The following is a 21824-nucleotide window of genomic DNA, read 5'->3' as shown; positions in this document are numbered from 1 at the left end:
AAGAGGGAGTAAGGCTGATGACTTTGTGCAACTTTGCCTCACTTAAATTCAGTTAACTTGAAAGTGAAAACATCACCCCGTGATGTAATTGGTCCTTTTGAGGGAGGTGGGAGGGAAAAGGACAATATTTCCTGTCTCTGCCTCATTGTGCTGTCTCCCAAGCCTAGAATGCACTTCCTCCTCACCTCCACTTCAAAGGATCCTCCTCATCCTGTGTTGTTGTTATCTGTCCTTTGTTCTTGAAGAAGACCAATGATATCAGGGGGTGATGTCTTGACTTGCAAATGAAATAGATTTGAGTGAGGCAGAGCTGTGCAAAGTCATCAATCAGTCTCACCCTCTCCTCCAGTCATCGGAGTCCAGTGGCAAAATATAGGTCAGGGTGACTAGCAGTGGCCAAGGTCTTTCTCAGGTCTCAGTTTGTCTGAGGCAATGCCTGTTCAGAAATTAAAGGCTAGGTAAGAATGGAGGCAAAAGATGGCCTAGTTTGCCTTCTCAAAAAAATCACTCTGGGAGGGGAAGACGGTCTTCCTCAGAGTTTCTGGCCATAACAGAAACAATTGCTGTTTATGCTCACTCTGAGCCATTGGACCCCAAACTATGAGCAAGTGAGGCTTGGGCTGGTGCCTGTTATTGGTCAGTCAGTGAGAGCCAGAGTGATTTGGGTTTAAAGACCTTGTCAAGTAGCTCCATTTGAATCCCAGTGGGCTTTATCAAAGCCTGGTTTTCCAGAGCTGTATTTCAAGAAATCATAAATGAAAACTATGTGAGAAAAGAGTTAATTGTCCCAGTTTTTGGGAGGGTGGGGAACTGATAGAATAAGTAAGTGGAGAAGAAAAAACATTCTAGCTCCCAAACCCCAAGATAGCTTATGAAGTATAAGCAATCAAACTTTATATTCCTTTGGACAGAGCACCCACATGTAAAGGTATGACTCCCCATGTGGACAGAGGAAAAAAGAGGAGGAGATACAGGTCAAATGCCACCTTCTACATAAAGCCTTTCCTGATCCTTCTAATTAGTAGTGCCCACCCTTCCAAACTACTTGATCTCTATTTGTATTTTCTTTATTCTGTATATAGTTATTTGTGTATTTATTGTCTTTTCCATTTAAATGCAAGGTGTTTCAGAGTAAGGCTTGTATCATTCTTTGTGTTTGTATCCCTAGTGCCTAGCACAAGACCTGACACACATTAAAACTAATATTTATATAGCCCTTTAAGGTTTGCAAAGCATTTTATACTCATTGTCTTATTTGAACCTCACGACAGCCCTGTGAGACAGGTGTTCTTAATGTCTGCATGTTATGGACAAGGAAACTGAGGCTGAGCAATGTTGAGTGACTTGCCCAGGCTCACATAACTTAGTAAATGTCTGAATTTGGTCTAAGATCTCCTAACTCCAAGATCATCGTCATGCCTTGTACCACACAGCTACATTATCAAAAATACGTCATGCCATATTAACATCATTTCCTTTTTTGGATAAGTTTAGTAAACTAGGAGATGAGAGGAATGCTATGGATATAATTTTCCTTGAGCAAAGCTTTTTAAAGTATCTCTAATACTATTTTTATGGGATGATAGAGAGATACAGTAATTATGAATGAATTCGGAACTGGTTGGCCCAACTTAGTAGCTGTACATGACTTAGTGTAACACATGGAAGAATGTTTCCCTCTGAGGACCACCTTCCCTCCCCGCCACAATCTGTGTTGGGTCCTTTCCCGTGAATGGTTTTAGCAGTGACTGTGCTAAAGGTTGAGATCACGTGCTCATCGGATTTGGAGGTGACACAGATCTGGAAAGGATAGCTAGCATGCTAGACAGAAGATTCAGTGTTCAGAAAGACTCTAACAGGCTAGAGCATTGTCAAAATCAGATTAAATTCAGTAGAGATGAATCCCAAGTCTTACTCTTGAGCACAACAAACAGTTTTGATCCTTACGGTCACCCTGGGAGCTAGGTGCTGTTACTGTCTCCATTTTAGAGTTGAAGAAACTGAGGCAAACAGAGGTTTAGTGAGTTGCCCCAGGTTACATGGCTAGGAAGTGTCTGAAGCAGGATTTTTTACTCAGGTCTTCCTGACTCCTGATTCCAGGCCCTGCACTCTTTCCATTGTGACACTAGGTACAATGGACACATAGTTTGAGGACACGTAAATGGGAGAGGAGGGCAACCAGGATCATTGGGAGGAGGGATTTGACTGATCCTGATTAGCCTCAGTGGGCAGAACCGGGAGCAAATGGGTAGTAGTTAAAATGAGGCAAATTTAAGTTGGATGTCAAGAGAAAAGTACTGTCTAAAGGTATCGTGAATTTCTCCAAGAGGTGTTGTGTTCTTCTTCCTTGGAGGTCTTTAAGCAGGCAGGATGACTGCTTGTCAGACAATGTTCTAGTGGGTCTTCCTTCTGTGAGTGGTTTGGACTGAAAGGCTCTCCTATTTCGTGATCTTTCTGTAAAAAGAAGGAATAGTTGTGAGTAGAGAATGTAGGAGGATTAATGTGAGAGGGCTTGGAATGCAGGTAGGAGGAGGCTAGAAGTATCTTTTTGAAGAAGATAGAAACTTCTATGAGACTAAAGGTAAAAAGGAGAGAATAAGTTTAGGTATACTGATATGTTTGAGGTGAAGACTAGAAGAGTTTATATCTGCATTGACTCTTCATGTATATATCTGCCCCCATATCAGCTCCACATTGGAACAGACAGAGGGCGTGGGCTCTCTAGATCTTCTGTTTCTTGATCCAAGCTTCTGGGATTGTGTCTGATGCAAAATAATCACAGACTTTTCGATTAGACTTCAGAGACTTGGTTTTTGGATGGTTATGAGAAAAGTTTAGGGAATATGATTGTCCAGACTTCAGACTTCCTATCTGAGCTGTTTTCAGGTTAACTATTCAGCCTCTATTTTGCTTGTTTACAGATTAATAAAATTAATATTTGTACTAGGAAGTAAGAAGGTAGTTTGAACAAATTAAATTATCTTGAAGAGACTTTCAACTCCAAATCCAGTGAACTTCTAAATCCTATGGACCTAAACCTACCATATCTTTTTAGAGGAATGTTCCAATTTTGTGATCTCAAGTGTTTTCTCTTTCCAGATTCCATATTAATTAAAACAGCCAAATCTTCTCCAAGTAAAATTGATTTCAAATAGCCTTTATATTTAGAGGGGGGAAAAAGCTTTGAGCCATCCAGTTATAATCATGGTGTTTTATTACAAAATCTCATAGTAAAAAGATCAGGCTTTTGGGGTCAAATCCTATTTTGTTTATATATTTGATATTAGCAACCTTGACTGGATCTCAGTTGACTCTAACATATTATTTTTTTAAGAAAGAAGACCACTCCCCACTTGAATATTATCACCACAATGAGTATATGTCAGTACCCTCAACTCCCCAGTTAGACCATGTCTTGGCACTTACACAGAGCTGACTGAATGAGTACGGCAGACCTACTCATTTTAACTATCTTAACAGTACTAATATTCTCATGATGAGCTTCTTTCTGAGTTGGTATGAAATGTAATAATACATATTGGTTTTCCTGACATGGCCTTTATCTACTCTGGCCCCACAGCCAATAGATTTATCAGAATCTTAGCAAGAGCCACATCTCATTAATAAAAATCATTTAAGTCACAAATTATATGCATAGTCAAGTAGTCACCAAAAAGGCTGATAATTTCTTGGCCTATAATTCTAAAGATATTAAGAGATATTGCTTGGAGCCTCCCATTTAAATTTCTATGTGGTATGATGATATATTTAAAGTTTTTCTTAACCACTTAAATGATTCTACTTAGGAACAATTTTCCTTTGGGTGGGAATTTGGAGATTAAAGACCATTGCAAAACAAATCTTCTTTCTATACTGGCTGTGCATTAACCTTAATATGGAGATTCAACATGGAATAAACTATCTCCTGGTACTTTTTTCTCTTCTTTTTTGCTACAAATGGCCACGAGTGGTCAGATTGGAAAAGAATAAACATAATCAAATACAACATTATACTGAATTCTAATTATAGTTTCTTGAGGATTTAGTCAGTGAATCCACCCTAATTTGTAGTGTTCCAATTCATGATGTAAATAAAGTCTTTTCAGTATTATCTTGATATTAGAAGCTTTGTTTTACACCTGTGTGTGAGCTAGATAAAAGCTGCACAAATTTTATTTTAAGGGATATAATAGTTAATGCATTTTTATATAGTATCTACTAAACTACTTGGACAACTTAGTGACTGAGCTGCTCTGATTATCAAAAGTTCTCCTGCAAAGAGTTTTGAATGTGCAAGAATCTTTTCAATCCTGTTAATGAAAACATCTGAATAATTTTTGTGTCCCTGAGTATGAGGTAGTTAAGGCGGCAGTGATAGGGCAGGGGGAAAGGGATATTTCCCTCTATTGTGTCCAGTCATTCAAATATGTTTGACTAATTATTCTCTTTCTTCTGCTTTTATATTATTTTGCTTCTATATTATCCAAAGCCAATGAATATTGCTTGTTTTATTAAATCTTTTGTTGTGCTGCTGTGACTTGAGTGGGCCAGCTCCTAACAGCAGAGTCTTTGACAAAGCACCAGAGGATTCTGTTAAAAAGTTGTGTTTAGTAATTGTAGTTGTCGTGTCAGACCATAACTGACTTGGAGCTGAAGGATTTTTGTGAGATGAGTAGCTGTGCCAGCAGGGACCCAAGTCTCTTGGGCCAACCCCGCTCTCATTAAGATTTGCCGCTAGCAGTGGCGGTGTTCGGCATGTATGTGACGTGCATTCTGTTATTGTATGCTTGGCTTGTCAGCCTGCAGCTTTCTGACACTCACTTATGTCACTCTTTATTCAGAGAGGAAGAAGCTTTTGATAATTTGACAAGACAAGCTCTTAAACGATCTAGGTCATGGCCTTCACTGTCTGTGATTGTGAACATATTTCCTGAAAGCCCTGTCACTCATCACAGCTACATTTTCTCCCAGGGAGCCATAGGCCTGTCCTGGTCTCTTGTCAGCTCATACATTTTGGTTATTCATATACCAAATACAGTACTGGGGTTTTTTTCCTTCACTTTTGCAAATGCTAGCATGTTAGTAAGGCTAATCCTTTCTCCTGTGTTGTGTTCCCAGCAGGGTTGTGTTCAAGGGTTCTCTCTAGTACAAGGCAGACAACTGGCCAAGGGGAGCTCAAAAAGAGGAAAGGCCGCTTAGTGCTGTTTTTGTGTTTGTTCATTGTTGTGGAAATATGAGAACTGGTGGCAAGGGCCTTGTCTATTGAGCACTTGAGTCTTGGTCTGCTGTCAGGGGCTGTTTAAGATTGAGTGTTTTATTTTCTTTGATGTTCACATTTGAGAATAGGGAAGTGGGAATTAAACAACAGATGCACTGAGCTGGTGTTCTCATAAAACAATAATTAGCACCTGATAAAATGCAGTATGGGTCAAAACACACAATATATGCCCTCAGTTCATCTGCTGTGGTAAGCTTAGTTGATTCATATCTGAATTTTATGAATAAGAAGACCCAAATGTTAATGTATGGCTTATTTTTTCAAGTATATTCGTAGGGAAGAATAGTTAAACCAGAGTTCGCAAATGAGAAATGAGATCGTTGAAATAGATTTAGAAGTATTCTTTAGATTAGTATCGTTCATTCTAAGTTAAGCAGAAGGGCTGTTTTTAGGGTTGGGCACATTTGGTGATCACATTTCTAAATGCCAGATTAGGTGAGCCAGCTCACTGGGACAACCAATCAGTACAATTTTATTGTTTTGCTCTAGTTCATAGTATTTATTGTAAACCAAGAGGTATAACATAAAGGACTATTCGTATTTTTCAGTATTCAAATTAAATCAAAGGTTCAGTTGCTATATTTAATTAGAACCTCCATAGTAAATTACTTCAGTTAAGTAACTGTGTATACAGTAATAACTCTCCAGCCAAATCTTAGACATGTAACTACACAATGCAGTTATTTAATGAAGAAAAAGTATGTATCAGCTGAAGAGCAGCAGAAAGTATCAGACGCCAAAATGAAGACTAGAGTTGATTATATTATATTGCTATTATATACGATTATAACATTCATTAGTGGTATATATTTTATATATTGTATTGGTGACCACTTAAAATAAAGGTATTTCATCTTTGCCATAAGCATAGAAAAATTTAACTTTCTTTTATAGCTTACCCTTTCTTAGACTTCAAATTAAACTACAAGTAGGATTTTCGAGGGAGAATATAGCTTCCTGAAGAGATTCTGTTATGATCTTTAAGATGGAATAACCTTTCTTTTGCTGGATGCAAATGGAAGTTTCACTTTTCTTACCAATAGATTTCTGCATCAAATAGTGTCTTCATGTCCAAAGCAATCAAGTGATTGTTCAAAAAACCAAGTAATTCGCTTTTATTATTAAATCGCTTCAGCACAAGTAAAGGTCACATGGCAGAGTAGCATTCTGCCAATGTATGACAACCCAGTGATTGCAATTTTTCAACCGTATTATTCTGGGGACACTGTGGTAATCAAAAACTACCTATAACTAATGTATAAATAGCTATTGGTTATCTCTGTGATAATCCACCTCAAAGAATATATACAGTAAAAGCTTATTCTGCTTTGGGAGAAGTTCACAGTTATGGTGCTGTGTATTAGAAACATATGCATGTGAATAATGTCATTTACAAAATGGAAGTTTTAACATCCCAACATCCCATTGCTGAGGACTTTTTATATACAAATATGCTAGTTTGTATCTCTCATTTTTACTAAGGAACAGAAGAGTTCTTTGCTTTCCAAAAGCACCATCATATGTTTTTAAGTAGTTGTTCAATTCAAGCAGTGTTCTGTCCAGGAAGTCAGTATACAGAGTGTGTGTATGTGTGTGTGTGTGTTTTTAAGTGTGTACACACACATACACACATATATGTCAGTCATTTTAACATTCATAATAGGAAGTTAGAGAAGTGATCCATCAGACAGACTAACTTGCCAGTCCTTGCTACAGAAAAGTACCTAGAGTCATTAAACTTTAAATGCACCCTGAATTCGGGTTACTACACAGCTAGAAAAAACCTTCATTCTTCTCTGATTGGATATGGTAGGCGTAATATTGATTTTGTCATTCAAAAGTATTTTCAGCAGTGTTTCAAGATCTGTAGACACTTTAAAATAATGACAGTTGTTTAATTTCTGTACTCATATACTCAAAAATAATTGTAACACATTCAATGGGTCATTTCCAACATGTGTGAAGCAAGGAATATGATCCTTTAAACCGAAAGAAAATAAAAACATTATTAAATATAAACTGGTTTCAAAATCATTTTAAGAGTTCATAGTTACAAATTTCAGTGGCATATTTCTTTTTCTCGACTATTAGTCTATTTACATAAAGAATATTGAAATAAAAAAGACAAGTAATTTTGTTATAATGAGCCACAACACTCCTTTTCTCTGGAAAGATGGTGAGATATTAGTGATTTGTTAAAAAAAAAAATGGTGTTTAATTAAAAAAAATTCTGTCCTTAACACAAGCATCTAATTGCCACTGAGTCACAGTTGGATAGAGTTTAGAGTAGGAGAAGAGAGAGGGCTTATGTATGTGTACATAAGAAAAGGGCTTTTCCTGTTTTTTCTTAACTATTTTTCTTTTTATTTTAACTACTTCAGTAATAGTTTTGCAATTGCTGAGATTAAAAGGACAAAAAGTTAAGCAAGGTACAGACTTGTTTTCTTTATTAAAAAATAACTTGCACCTGAGAGTTGTGGCATAAAGTAATTATGGCCTGTGGTAATTAAGTGAAACATATCATCAGGCCGCACTGAAGTGTTTTTAAAAGTAGTAGCTTGTAAATTATTTCCTAAGGCCCAAGTTGAAAAGGTATGTGCAGAGAGGGTTATTGATTTTTTTTTTTAGCCCACAGCTGTGTATTTATCAGTTTAACTATAGTTATTGCTCTTAATCGCATCTTAGTCCCCAAAACTTCTAAGCAAAAAAAAAGAGAGAGAGAGAAAACTTTGTTCCTGGCTTTTTGACAATGGCAGGGAGTGTGTTAAACCAGTGTAAAATTCAATTAAACTGTCTAGCCAGGTTTTTGAAGCTGAAATGCAGACCCTTTCAGCTAAGCTTCTTATTTTGCTGTGACCGACACCAGTGGATACTGTGTTATGCCAAAACCAACAGGCTGTAAAGCACCTTGTTTCATGCTCCCAGCTGATCAATATTTTTATTTTCCAGACTTGCCCAGAAATATGGAGGCAGTATCACCTAACGGTAAGTAGAAACACCTTTTTTATTTTCTCCTAGACCCAGCCTATTTACTCTTCTGTGAACTGCTGACCATAAAATATAGACAAGCATCTTCTGCAGGAAGATAATAAACATCTGAAGAGTTTTTGTACTAGAGGAAGCCCTCTTTTTTTTTCTCATTCCCCCCCCCCCCAATCCTTCCTCTTCCTATTCTTCAAAGGTTCTGATTTTTTTTTTTTATTATTGCTGGCATCATTTAATGATTACATCACATTGCCACTGTCTTTCAATCTACTTTTGTTATGACGTTAAAAAATATTAAAATTTATGTTGAGAGCCATAAGTGAATTAGGTAGCAACTCAGTCTTTGAAAACAAAAAGTTGTGCTATCTGCAACACACACACTGTGCCTTCAATATGATTTCTTCAGTTTCTTTAAAGTTTGAAAATATGAATTTTAAAATTAAGCTTAGAAAAGTTCTATACATCTTTCATAAAGAATAGTTTAGCTTCTTTATCCTCCAGCCATTCTCAGGTCATTCAAGGTGTAAAAATATCTACTTACCACCATCTAGGCCATTCATTTCTCCTTTTTATCATCATTTGAGGCTAAGTAGAAGTATAAAGCACACTCTTGGTTTATAATAGTTTGCTGCAAAATTTAGTTGACTAATAACTGAGGATTGTGAAGTCAATTCACTTTTAATATTTAGCTTAAATTATGTTTTCACTAATTCATTAATACAGGTGTCTTACCTGTTTGACTCACAGTGTAAGTTTTTGAAAAATGACTATAGTGGTATAATTTAATTAAAACAACTTTTGCTTTTAAATATTTGACAACTTTCAAATGAAAGCTAGTGGTAAAATAGGAAGGGAAAAATGTGTCTGTACTTTGTTCTGTTTCTTTACACTCTTACAAATTGGGGGGAGGGGGGAGAGCAAACCAGCAAACAAGTGAACTTGGAAAGTGCCGGTTCTGTTTGTACTTGTTCTTTGCCTTTTAACTTAAGAGATGAAAAGTTAGTAGGAAAAAAGCAATGGATGGGATCATGTACTTTCACTTTCTTTTTTATGTTTGCTTTATTTCTTTAAAACACTCAATGGAAAGCAGTGATTCCTTTATCTTCACTCCAGAAGAGAGGTGTCAAGAAACATTTAGATACACCTCCCTAGCTACTCTGCTTAGGCATTTTGTTTATTTACAGAGTATCTCAGTATTTGTGTATTTTACTGTTCTGGTTTTTTTCTAGGTCCATGGCAATTCCCAATAAAATAGCATTCACATATCTTACTCATTTGTAGTGTAAGTGGTCTTCATTACCAAGACAACTGTCTACTTTTAAAAGATTTTTTAAAAAGAAACCTTGAAAATTATCAAATGAATCAGATCAAATTATCAAATGAAATGATTGTGAAATTTTAAGGTTTTCTTTATTAAATGTGAAAGTTTCCATCAAGATAGTATTATACAAATGTTGTGAATATAAATTTCATATTTAATCACATTAAGTTTATACCTTACCTATGTTACAGAAGTCTTCTTCACCTATAATCTATAGCTCTCAATTTGATTACTTTACATGAAGTCCCTAAATAATTTTTGATAATGCCTTTGCTCTCTCCATGGACATACCATGCTCCGTGGTGGCAACTTTGCAACCTGCATTTAATTGAAATATGATCATGTTTTGCATATTTTAAGATCTAAGATTTACTTACAGCAAAACTAATTTCATCAATGTTTTTGTTATATAATACTTTAAAATATTCTACTTTTTATCTCCCCCCCCCCACCTTTTTTCCTAGTGACACTATGTGAATGAAAATAGATAAAAGCCACTTTAACTGGGTGAAGAAAGTACTTAGAGATTCTGTTTACTTCGTAGGTTGCCAGAAATGCAGGCTTTAAAATGAGTAGTTTCTTAATAGGGAGAAAAACACAAAAGAGAAAGAAATGAGTTTGTTTCCAGATTTTCATCATGAACTATATATAGTGCAAAAATAGAGCTCTAAAATAATTTACTGCAGAGTAGAATATACATACTTTTTTTTCCAAAAGATTATTGAATGACATCATAGTTTTCAAGTTGCTCTATAAAACATGCTATAATGAATAACTATGTTAGTGTACAAGGACAAACATCCAGTGTTTTATTCCTTCAGACACATTTATAATGTGTTTGTGTTTGTGCATCTAAAACACTTACTGAAGGTGCATATAAAACATGCCTTAGCATTATAACAGCATGATATTAAAAAGTGTGTAATTAAACAGTATGGATGCCTTTTGGAAATAGAACCAGAATGCATGGTGATTTTATTCATCATCAGTCTCTTTTCTAGGAGATGGACTGCCATCTATTGACTCCTAGTAGTTCTCACACTTTAATGTAACAGCAGCAAGAACAATGACCAAAAAATATTAAAAAAAATACAATTGCTAATAGACTTTCATGTGACCCAGTCTATTTAGAACTATGAAACATTCAAAAGCTAAGACTTAAATTAGTTTTTCTCCTCTGAACATTCATCATTGCAAGTCTCTTGGAATGGTAAAAGCAGGTACAGAACAGAATATTGAAATTTAGTTTGTAGATCATTGTGCAGACTAAGGAATCAAGTTCTAATTGCTGTAGGTTAAATACAAAAGTCTGTGATTATTAAAATTCCATTCATGGATAAAGGTAGAATTTTATGGGTTTTTTACATGAATTATTGCATTCATATAGCATTAAACATAACAAAACATTTTGTTAGAAAATGGAATTGTTTGATGATCCATTTTGGGAACTTTAAAATTTTAAATTTTTGAATGAAGGCCTTTAAGATATATTTGATTCCTACAAATAAGACAGGTATTTTTTAATGTGAGCTGATAGTTGGCAAGCCCTATTTAGAACCACCAATCTATTTTTCTTCAAAATCTGACACCTTAAAAAGAGCATCACGTCCCTAAATATATAAGTAGAAAGAAGGATTAGGCATATTCTGTTGCTGTAAAACACATTGTGCTGGAATTGGCAAATATACTGAGTAAATTCATTATTTCATCTATTTAATGAGACAAATGGGATATGTCTACTCAAGTATGGATTGAACAGTTTTTTAACCAATCTTAACCATACATCATCTATAGGTGAATAGCCTCTTGGGATACATACTAACATAACTCTTCTGAGGGATACATGCCTATAAATTTAGATGGTATTCCCTATTTATGTAAATATATTCCATTCACTGTGACTTTACCTTTCTTCTTATATATTTCACCTTGTAAAATTATATTCACCAATACATTGATTATTCACATCTCAGTTCAGGGTCTACATGGATTAAATAAAAATAGCAAGATTCTAATTTAATTAAATCAAAAACAGTTTTGACTTCTACCAGGAAATAGGTTTAGAATATTGAGGAAAAAGCCTTAAATGGCAAGACTTGTGTTTTAATTTCTGATATTTTTGAGATTATACTCCAGTTGATTTTTGAGCAGTTTTTTTTTTTACCTTGCAGATAACTAGTTCCTGATCTTTTTGTTTACCTTCTTTCAATGACGTTCAGGCAATAAGATCCCTCCCCCAACCCCTATCATTTCTAGCTTCATTTATATTGAAAATCCTAAGGCAGAATGACCACCAGCAGAATTTTACTTGGAACAGAATTCTTAGCTAGTGCATACTATAATTTGACGTCCTTTTGACAGTTAGTTAATCTTATGTTTAATCTACTTATGTAAAAAAGTAAACCAGGAGTGGACTGTTTTAACATATATATATTAAAGATAGAAAAAAAAGATACATGTTCTGTGTTAAATTTTGCTTTTATTTCTTTGTGTATCACTGTCAAAATAATGTGCAATTTACCATCATTTTTAAAATTTTTTTCTGTAAATTAAAGTGTAACCTAGAATTTAGAAAATTGTGGCTCTATCAAATATGACCTCCTTATGATAATTAAGCTCAGAACTCACCTTTACTTTAAAAATATTTGGGCTATTTATGTGACATACTAGCCAAAAAGAAATAGCCTTGCAGTTAATGTGGAAGCTGTGTTTAAAGTATTCGGGGGAAGAATAATTGTTTTCTTGCTTTCCTACTCTGGGATGTAGAAATTGGACAAACTTACATAAGGTCAGAGTTCACTAGTAACTACCATGGGCTTACCTGAGTTCATTGAATGACAGTTATCAATAATGACATTTTGTATATATTAATATTCCATTCCATCTCACTGACTATTCAGTTTTCTTTCCTTATTTTCAAGACAGAATTTGAAAATGGATTTTTTTCTTTTAGTTTTACGTAATATAGAAGTGTGTGCACATCATTGCTTTGTAGGTTGTTCCACCAAGGCTTCCCAGTTCCATATTGTAGAACAGAATATTCAAAAGTATAGAATTTAAAGTAAGAAGGATGTTAAATGTTTTAAACAAAACAATGTAATTACATAGATATAGAGATCGATTTGGTAGCTATATAAGTATGGTTAATGAAAGTCTTTGTCCTAGGATTTTGTATTGAAGTACAATTACTAATGCTTATCCAAACAACAGTTGATAGAATAGGTAATTATTATTTCAAAATAAAGTAATAAAGCATCATAATAAATCATTTTAAATGCTTATTTCAAGCAAGTCTTTTTATGATATAAAATACATTTCTTCCAATTTGACATATACCAAGTACCTAATAAATAGTTTTTCCATGGTCTTTAGAGGCCTTTATTTATGACTTTGATTACTAGCATGGTATCTACCATAAAAAATATTTTCAGTGGTTTAGCATGTATTATTTTAGAAAGTGGAAGAGTGGCTTAAATTTTAACTGTTTTGGAAAGTTAGAGTGTTTGTAGTTGATAGATCTGAAGTCTCTTTAAAAACATTTTTTCCCATCAGTTGTTGAGTCTATATAAATCATTCCAAAGGCAATGCTTCACAATCAATCAATAAGGATTTATCAAACGTTTATTGTGTGCCTGGTACCGTGCATGCCAGGCACTGGGGGTACAAGGACAATAAATGAAATAAGGACTTTATAATAACAAGTTAATAGTTTAGAAGCTTTACTTTGGTATTTAAAAATTACTTTGCTAACTTCCTGAGGAGCTAAGATTTGTTACTTAGGTAAAGTATAATAATTGCAAAATGGAGACTGTATAGTAATTTTTACAATAAACTTCCCTATATCCCAAATGGCTAATTTGAGGAGATATACCGTTATGTCATATGTGACATAATTACTTTTTTTCAAAGAATTGGAAATCAGTAAAATATACTTCATACTGTTTACTAATTGAAACCAAATACAGTTGCCTGCTAGTTTGCTTTTGTTTCTAAATCTGTAAAGGGTTTTGGAAAAAACAAATAAATGATATAAACATTTTCCTATTCTTTTATCACTAACTTTCATGTAAAAGAGAAAAGTTGTCATTTTAAGAACCCCAAGGAATAAGTTTTAGTTAAATTCTGTAACTATGTTCAATTTTTAAAGCTTTCACTGAGTGATAGTTTATTTGATGATTTACAAGATACAGGTTCTGGGAGTGCTTCGGTTATCATTCTGAACATAATTTTCATTGTACAGGCCTTTAAAAACGTTGGGATGATTTTATCTTCTTGATTATTTGAATTCCAGCTAAATTAGAATTTCATACATAACAATTATTGTTTCTGTAATACTATATTTGAGATCATAGGAATAATAAACATATTTGAATAATTATGTTTTAAAAGCAGTTTTTCAAATAACAAAATGTGTACTTATAAAATTTTTAGGTAACCAAAATTTACCAAATTATAAAATTACCAGTAAAAAGTTCAAACTTGCAAAGCAAAATAAAGTTACTTTGGTAAGATAAAAACTTTCAGAGTTATTACTTTGGTTATAATGCAGCCATTTGTATTAATTCTACATCTTTACATATAGACCATCTACTACGTATTTTAAAAATCTGTCACAAGTACATCATACCACATTTTGACAGAATGTACCCTTGGAAGATATTGGAAGACGTGCCAAAGCCAATGTATTCCAAAAATATGGATTCTACTAGATTTATTAATTCTACTAGACCACTTCATCAAAAAGCAGCTTCTCAATGCTTCTATAAATGAAAAAAGGGATTGTTGAAAGTTACGTAATCATGTATTATTTTTCATAATTGTCCCCAAAGAACCTAGTTGTTGATTAAGGTTCCTACAGTTTGTATGAAATGTATAAAAGAAAAATTAAATTTAGGATACAACAGAATACAGACTTTTCTTCCTTTCAGAGAAAAATCGAATTGTCTGTATCTCTGAAGGGCCAGGATTCCTGACTTGGTTTATTTTCAGTATTTTACTGCACTGATCATTTTTATTTAAATGAGAAACTAACATAACAGAATTTGAACACAATTTCTTTTATTTTAGTATTTTGCTGCCATGTTAACAATCAACTAATGTCTCTGATTCTCTTATAAATTTAAAGGTTTCAGCTCTCTAATGATAAAAGTTGGCCAATCATTTTACAACTAGGAAATAAAGTTATTTCAGTCTGAATTAAGCCGGAGCATACTTTTACAATCTTCTAAATGTCCTTAAATTCTCAATAACTGGTGAATTTAGGAGATACTGTAGTATAGCAGAAAGAGCTCTGGATTTGGAATAAAAGTACTCAGTTTCAAATCCTAGCTTTGCTATTTATTAATTGTGTAACCACAGGCAAATTACTCTATAGGGCTCAGTATAAAATAGAGAGGTTGACCTTTAAGGGTCCCTTCATGCTCTAAATCTATGATCCTCTTAGTTTTGTTTTCATTCTTTTCTGAATTGAGATTCAGCCTAACAAAGTGGAAAGAAAATTGGCCTCAGAGCCAGGACGAGCCTGGATTGAAATCCTACCTCTGACAGGTATTGGCTCTAGGACCCTGGGCAAGTCACGTAACCTCTCAGGGTCTGAGACAACTCTCCAAAGCTCTAAGTGACAGAACAGCCGAAAATCCACCTTGCTAGAAGTAATTTCCTCACCAGGAGTTCCCTACAGCAGTGACATCACACAGTTCCAGTACAATGGAAAATTGTTGTGTGTTTCTTTCCTTTTGGCAAAAAACACTGTTTTCTTTGATACCTTCAGCTTAATTCCTACAAAAAGACCAGTATATTTAGAATTTACATTATTGGGTTCAGGTTTCACTTCTGCTTCAGTTTTTTTCAAAATATGCATGTTGCCATTAGTTTTGTTCTCATCCTCAAGTAAGTATGTATAATTAGGATAATAAATAGGTTAAAAAAAAAGTAGAGAAGGCTATTTGGATTTGTTAAAGTATTTTAGTGCAATCATGTACAATAAATGGTTCATCATTTTTTTCTCCCAAGTGTGCTTAACATATGTTGCTAAGAACAGAATTATAATATTCATTTAAAAATTGTAGACTCATTGGCAAAATTCGGTTGAAATCAGTTTTATCTGGGCCTGTGATTTCATCATTGTGGTGGTGAGCTCTGCAGGATGGAAACTTCTTCCACCAATGCAGATCAGCATAACTCCATCTATTAGTGATCTGAAGAAATACCAAAGACACTCAGAGAGTAAGTGACGGAGGTGTTGATCATGGTCACAAAGCTAGCAGGTGTCTTGAGGCAGCACTTGAACTTCTGACTCCAAAATCAACCTTTATCAATGAGCTACACTTGCCACTTCTCAAATCAACTATTGTGTTTTTTCTGTCTTTGGAGAGGCTCTGGACCTGTGTTTTCATTGATACAGGGAACCCCAGGGTGAGAAAACTTCCTCTACCAATACAGCTCAGCCTCTTTTCTTCATAGATTTACCTGAGGTCACACAGGCACTCTGTATCAGAGGCAGGACCTGAACCCTGGTTTTCCTAGCTCGAAGGCCAGCTCTCTATCCATTACACCACACTATCTCTGGTGTGTGTGTGGGCAGTGGCGAGTGCCATTTAGAAGTATTTTATCTCTCCATCAACTTTTTATTTCTGGTAGGAGAAAACCACTACATACTTGTTTGTTTTTTAATACAATCCTAAGAAAAATGGTTTAAATAACAAATAAAGTACTGTTCTACTACTAAGCCAACCAAAAAAAAAATAGTGCCATTGTTATGACAAGAATTTCAATATAAGTATCAGACCTAGCTCATGAGTATTTTAAAATTAGATTTTTTTCAAAGTATTTGCTAGTTTGGGGGATTATGAATTATACTGTTTCTTTAAAATTTGAATCTTGAGTTCTTGCCTGTATCTACTCTTTGGCCTGTCATTTGTATGTATATAATATGTACAAATGGCTTAAAAAGCCATTTCATCATATGTCGTTGATCATTTTAAGTGCTCTCCTTTATGAACTAACCATTTCAGTGATTAGGATCTGGTGAGTGCAGTGATAGAAGCAGAAGTGGTATAGCAGATAGCACTGGATTTTAATAGCCATGTATATGATTTTGCAGATGTCTGCATGATTGATGGCTTGGTAAGTGAATAGAAAGCCAGCCTTAGTGCCAACACAATGTAATATATGCTGGCTCTGTGACTCTGGCCAAGTCACTTTAACCTCTTTAAGAGTACAAATTGCGGAACAATTTATTGCCATTGATAAGAGACTTTCCTCATTGGGAATTACCTGTACCAATGAAGTCACACCAAAATATGAATTATTGGCATGTTAAATTATATGCATTAAATTTCATATTTAGATACTTGCATATACACATGTCTAAGAGCTCTTTCTTAAATATTTGAAAGTCACTGAGATACTTGTAGACATTTTCAACCATAACCTTTAAATATAATAAGCAGTCTTATTTAGAATTTACGTATTATGATTCACTAAAAGTATCCATTGTCTTAAGTAGTTAATAAAAGTTTTCAAATTCATGCATGTTCTTTTATGGCAATAAATAAGCTACAGAGATAAACTCCAAGCATTGTGTGGTAGTAGAAAGTGTGTGTAGTAGAAAGAAGCAGGAAGATAGGACTCACAAGACTTAGATTCAGAACCTAACTTGCTGCTTACTGTGCTTATATAAGTGTGAGCAAATAATTCCAAGTCCCAGGATCTTGTGTTTTCTTAAACGTGTAATTAGGGTTGGACAACATGATCAACAGATAACATTAATTAAACCCTTCCTACATACAGGGTATCGTGCTAGACGGTAGGAAAGATACAAAGTTCACACAAGATACCCGCCTTTACAACAAAATGTAATATTACACAGTAAGTACATTAGAAATTTTTGGGGGGTGGAAATCTGCGTGAAATGATCTTTAATGGTCCCCTCAGGCTCTAAATTCCATGATCCTAAGTATAAAGAAAAAAAAGGACAGTGAAAGAGAATATAAAAATAAATGGATTATTGACGAAACCTGATTGAAAATTTTAAAACAGAAATGTTGTCTGTCATTAAATCTCTCATGAGCAAGTACATTCCACAATCTATGAACCCAGTTGGTTCTCAGTCAACAAGCATTTATTTATAAAGTGCCTACTGTGCACCAGGCACTGGGGAATAGTAGCCAGGGAAGCAGGCTTTGGTCTAGGTAGTCACAGGGATTGTCAATAGAGGCACAGGATAAAGAATAGTTTGTCATTCCCTTTCCAGTGGCATTGATAATAATCAGGGACAGCTAGACACACACACATGCACACACACGCACACACATGCACACACATACGCATATGCATGTCTATTTAATGTACAAGAAAATAATGTTTTTTCTGCAAGTGCTTTTTCCTAGGCATGGGAACTACACTTTGATAACTATTACATAATATATGACCAAGTTTAAGAATATTACTTCTAATCCAAAGTCATCAGAATATTTAAATCATACTTTCACCTTCATTCTTAGGCTCAGGTTATATTTTTGTCTTTGTATCCCTAGTACCAAATACAGGGCCATGTACTTATTAGACACCTAATAAATGCTTGTCAAAGTTGCAAAATAATGTACAACTCTACCAGCAAGCCACGTAACAAAAATACAAATTTAGTCCCTAGAAACAAGTATAATCCTTTGGATTACTCTTTGGAAAAAATAATCCTCATGTACACATCATCTAGATAATATTGGATCATGTTAGCGAATTTTTCGTTTCCTTTATCAATTTAGCAAATTGAATTAGTTGTCCTAGGCTCTTAGGTAGTATCTCTTCTACCTTTTCCTAACTATATAATTATTATGCACTTCTCTATGTGTGTGTATATACGACTTCTAGTGCATTTTATAAAAGTGTGAGAGGCAAAATCACCTAGTAGACAGAACACTAGCCTTGGAGTCTGGAAGATCTGGGTTCCAGTCTTGTTACTAACATACACTGGCTCAGTGACCCTGAGGAAAACATTTAATTTCTCTCTACACAACTTGCAGGGACTATCAGTTATAGAGATGTTGATGTTCTGCATTATTATTAAGAAATTTTTCTCATCCAGGAGATCCCTGTATCAACACAATCACTGATTCAATCCTTATTCTTTTATATAACTAGAACCATTTTTATGTGACTTTCAAAGGTTTGGTTTTGTTTTTCTGACACAAGTGCTTCATCCTGTTTCCACAATCCGGCTAGCAGCTGTTGTGGGGGTGAAAGACCAACAGAAGCCCAACAACAAGCACACTACCAGCATCCTGCAAAGGCACAGGTTCTTTTGATCTGCTTAACTAAGGAAAGCAACATTAAGGGGTTGACAAGCTTACTTTAATTCAGCATACAAATATCATTCACTTAGTTCACAGGAAAAGACCGGCACCTTGAACTTCAGAGCAAAATATAAACAAAGTACAAACATCGACAGACAGACCTCATCTGATTCAAATCCCAGTAGTTACCAGAGTTTAACAAAGTCTCAGCATCCAGGTTACAAGCTGGAGGGCCCTTAGCTACAGCTGCCCGGAGTCTCCGCATCAACACCATCTCGAGTGAGAGCCCCAAAGAAACTACAGACATTGACAGACAGACCAAATACAGATTCATAGCCACCAACATCTAGGTTCAGCCGGGGAGCTCATAACGAGGGCTGGCCCAGAGTCACTCCTGCCACCACTGCTGTGGGAAAGAGCTCCAAAGAACAGAAAGCCAACCCCTGGTTTTATATCTTTTTTGGGGTCGGGGAGAGTCACACATGCGACTCACCCACGTGACCTAAAATCGTCACAAAGAGGCGACTTAAACCCACGTGGTCTAAAAGCCTCTGATGTCCCAAACCTATCACTCAGACTCATGTGTAAAACTAGGCCCTCCCCTGAGTTAGCCCCACCTTGGGCCCCACCTTAGTTACCAATCCACACGCACATAGGTTTTACACCTAATAGGGGTTTGGGCCTGGGGCTTAGCACTTAGTAAGACTCAATGAAATACGCTGAATTACTCAAAGCAAACAAAAGCCAAACTCTTCAAGAGCTTGTTGAACTAAGTGCTAAGAGCCCATTTTGCTTACCAACACAATCCCACAAAAATTTTCCATTGGATAAATTGTATTCCAAATCATGATATAGTATTCCTTCATTGTTTATATGTTGAAACCTTTGGTTTACATTATCATAATTTATACTTTTAACCTGGATCTAGTAATATACAAATTTCCCACTGTTAATACTCCATCTCATGGGATTTTCCCTCTTCCCCTCACAAGTCCTGAGTAAGAGGAGATGTTATTTTAGAACTAGTCCTTAACAGCAGACTGAATTCCTAAACAAATACTTAGGAATTAGCCTTCTCTATTGCTTATCACCTCCTTTAGAGGTATATTGCTGACTTGTAATCAACTCATGGATGCTCGACACTTTAGAGATGTTCCTTTGAATGACAGAGCTTAAAATGAAGAGGGACTCTCTATTAGTTTGGATCAGGAAAATCCATACAGACCATTCCATTCAAAGTCTGCAGTATTATTTTTTAAGTTGATAGCAATATACAGTGATCATTTTCCTAGTTAACATTTGCCTCAGTTTTTACTTTTGATGTATTTGCAGTATTTCTCTTCCATCTCTAGAAGTGCATATAAGAATTTTTACTGCATTGCAAATTTGACGTTTTAGAATTCTGTTTTATAGATATTTAGGGAGTTCTAGGAACTCAATAAACAAGCATTTCCTCGATGGTTTATTAGGTAACTATGTGCCAGACACTGCTTTAAGAAAAAACAAAAACAGCCCCTATCTGTGAGAAGCATTCTAATGAAGGAAACAGCATGCGCATAATCTTAATCTCCCTAATCTTAATGTCTTCCCTCAGAGACCTTCCCTGAGTATATCCTGTTTATACATAATTGTCTGCATGTTGTCTCCCTCATTGGAGGGAGCCACTTGAGAACAGAGGCTAACTTCTCCTTTCTTTATATCTTTAGAACTTAACGTGGTACATGGCACATAGTAGTCACCTAATACATATGTGTTGACTGACTAACTAAATCAGTACATATAAGATACATAGAAAACAGATAAAAGATAGCCCTATATAGGGAAAAATACTAAGAGACAGGAGGACCAGGAAAGGGCCCCTTCAAGAAGTGCCCTTTTAAGAACTGAATCTTAGAGAATACCAAGGATCCCCGAAGGCAGAGTTCAAGAGGGAGAGTGTTCCATGCTTGGAGGAGAGCCAGTGCAAAGCCACAAAGATAGAAAATGGACAGGAGTGGTATATGCAGAACAAATTGGCTAGATCATTGAGTGCGTGGAGGGGAGTCATGAGTTAAAACATTGAAAACATAGGAATAGGGCCAGGTTGTAGAGAGCTGTAAATGTTGAACAGGAATTTATATTTTATTCTAGAGGCAATATCAAGCCATTGGAGTTTAAAGAGTAGGGAGAGAGATATGGTCAGACTTATATTTTAGGTAAATCATTTTGGTAGCCCAAATGGAGACTAGATGGAGAAACTTGAGGCAGAGGGTACAATTAGAAGGCTGCTGGAATAATATAGGCCAGAGGTGGTAAGAGCCTGAACTAGGATGATAGTTGTATCTTGGAAAGAAGGGGACATAAGCAAGAGATGTTATAAAGGAAGAAAATACAAGATGTGGCAATTGATTGGAAGTGTCAGGTAAGTAAGGAGTTGAGGGTGACATGAAGTTTGTGAACCTGGGTAACTGGAAGAATGGAGGTATTGTTGAAGTTTAGAAGGAGGGGAGGGGAAGGAAAAAGGAGTTCTGTTTTGGATATGTTAAATTTTGAGATGTTGAAGTGTGCAATAGGTGGTATGGAACTATACAACAGATTGGGAATTAGGGTTGATTAAGCAGATCTGGGAATCATCCACATAGAGATGATTATTGAACCCATGGGAGCTGAGATGATTACAGAAAAGAAAAGAAAAGGGGGCCTAGAACACAGGTTTGGGGGACATCCAAAGGTATTGGAAAGAACCTGCAAAGGACCCTAGGAAAACAGTAAGGTTGTGTTTGTCCTTTGTTTTCAAAGAGGACCATAACATCAGGGAAATGATGACATGACTTGCAGTTGACTTTGATTTGAGTGAGAGAGGGCTGTGCAAGGTCACCAGCCTCACTTTCTCCTCCAGAGCCATCTGAGTCCAGTGGCCAAATATTCATCAGGATGACTGGAGATGACCGAGGATGCATTAGGAGAC

At 35.4% G+C, this 21824-nt stretch overlaps 1 protein-coding gene across 1 annotated transcript in view; it reads left to right on the top strand.

The window, feature by feature from the left end:
- The window catches only part of ZCCHC7 (zinc finger CCHC-type containing 7), a 306544-nt gene that overhangs the window by 258879 nt on the left and 25841 nt on the right, over positions 1–21824 (top strand). The window contains exon 6 of the mRNA XM_036741559.1: positions 8228–8263. Coding sequence (XP_036597454.1) covers positions 8228–8263 — 36 coding nt within the window. The remainder of the gene's footprint in view (positions 1–8227; positions 8264–21824) is intronic.

This window comes from Trichosurus vulpecula, chromosome 1 (genome assembly GCF_011100635.1).
Source record: "Trichosurus vulpecula isolate mTriVul1 chromosome 1, mTriVul1.pri, whole genome shotgun sequence".
Classification (NCBI taxonomy): domain Eukaryota; kingdom Metazoa; phylum Chordata; class Mammalia; order Diprotodontia; family Phalangeridae; genus Trichosurus; species Trichosurus vulpecula.
The sequence above is the reverse complement of the archived record's forward strand: the minus strand, read 5'-3'. Positions and strand labels throughout refer to the sequence as shown.